The sequence below is a fragment of the Octodon degus genome, unplaced genomic scaffold, assembly GCF_000260255.1.
Source record: "Octodon degus isolate 3935 unplaced genomic scaffold, OctDeg1.0 scaffold00130, whole genome shotgun sequence".
NCBI classification, from domain to species: Eukaryota; Metazoa; Chordata; class Mammalia; order Rodentia; family Octodontidae; genus Octodon; species Octodon degus.
In genome coordinates, this window is record NW_004524706.1 from 6962715 (window position 1) to 6964399 (window position 1685).

At 38.2% G+C, this 1685-nt stretch overlaps 1 protein-coding gene across 1 annotated transcript in view; it reads left to right on the forward strand.

Moving 5' to 3' along the window:
- Macf1 (microtubule-actin crosslinking factor 1) overlaps window positions 1–1685 on the forward strand; it is a 276478-nt gene that overhangs the window by 106950 nt on the left and 167843 nt on the right. The window contains exons 27-28 of the mRNA XM_023701121.1: window positions 694–832; window positions 973–975. Coding sequence (XP_023556889.1) covers window positions 694–832; window positions 973–975 — 142 coding nt within the window. The remainder of the gene's footprint in view (window positions 1–693; window positions 833–972; window positions 976–1685) is intronic.

Consider the following 1685-nt stretch of genomic DNA (forward strand, 5'->3'; position numbering starts at 1 on the left):
TCATTCTTGCAGTCTTCCTGCCTCAGCCTCCTAGAGTGCTGGGATTAAAAAAGCAGGAGCCACCATGGCCAGCTAAGATTGCAGATCATGCAGAGCATTTGCCTATGGCAAGAAATCTTGACTTTACTTCCTAGAAATATGGAGTGTGTTGCTTTGGACCACATTGAACAGATGCCAGTGTTATGAATGAGGAATTCATTTGCAGGGTTAGAACTATTTTGTACCTTATTTTGGTTTGAGTAGATACCTCTGAAAATAACTCTCAAAGCATTAAGACAAAGGGAAAGGGACAAAACATTGAAAACAAAAGTTTGCAGCTAACCTAGATGTTAGTGTTTCAATATCTTCCTCCTACCCACCTATCTCCAATCATGACTTTGAGGAGAAGATCTGGAGCACTTTTTGGCATCATGGGAATTTCTGGCCTTGTGCCTTCTCTCTGTGAGTCCACCTCACATGTGTGTCCCAGGCCCACTTATAACTTCATTTTGAATTATCATAATTTGGTCGCAGGATCAAGGAGAGATTTTTGTCTCTTTTTGCAAGATGTTTTCGTAAACCTTCTCATTAACCAAATAATGAACAGACTGATTTAGTAAGTTATGTTTTGTGTACCACTATAACATTCTGGTATATAAATTGAAGTCTTAAAATTTGCATGCTAATGAAAAAGGGTGATTTTTATCTCCACAGATTAAAAACAGTAGATATTATAGTGCGTAACATACAGGATGCTGAACTCCTGGTCAAAGGTTATGAAATCAAGCTGAGTCAAGAAGAAGCAGTACCAGCAGATCTCTCGGCTCTGGACTCTCATCGGTCCACATTACGGGTCAGTTATTGTAGTTTCTTAGGAGATTGATTTTTAATATACCCATTGTTTGGGGTTAGTAGGGAAATGCAATTTTGAAAACAAATTAATTTAAGTTTGCATTTGAACTGGATAAAAATATCATACTTAGTGTATTTTAGCATGTATTCAGAAAACAAAGTAGGGCTGGGAAGATAGCTCAGTGGTCTAAGTGCTTGCCTGGCAAGTGCAAGGACCTGGGCTTGATCCCCAGTACCAAAGCTGGGTGTGGTGGAGCATGCCTGTAATACCAGCACTGATGAGGCTGAGATGGGAGGATTACTACAAGTCCATGCTGCATAGTGACACCCTCTATTAATAAGTAAATAAATAAATGTATAAATACTTAAAAAAAATTTTTAAAGAAAGTATTAAGAAACATGTCTATTTAGAAAGGGAAAAAGCTAGCTTGGAATTTACTCCCACTCTCCCAGTAAAATCTTAGCTTAATTGAACACAACCAGTAGTTGTGATGCAGGTTTGTGAAGCACTCTTCCGATTCTCAAGCCACTCTGTGAGTTGACTTGCGAAGGACATCTATCTCTCTTTAGAGATGAATGATTCAGACTGGAACTTGTAATAGTGAAGCAGATTACAAACACAAGTTCTTTGCACATTTTTCTGTATTCTATTCCTGCCCTTCGCTCCCCAACGGGCATCAGAAAATGGAGACTATAACTGTGGGGGCATTTCTGGCACAAACAATCTCTGGCCTAGTTTCTGAGTCACAGTTGTACTGTGTAGTCCACTACAGACAATGTCCTAGTTCTTCCCTTCGTCCAAGTGCTTTTATTTATTTATTTTTTTTAAATTTTATTTATTTATTTATTTATTT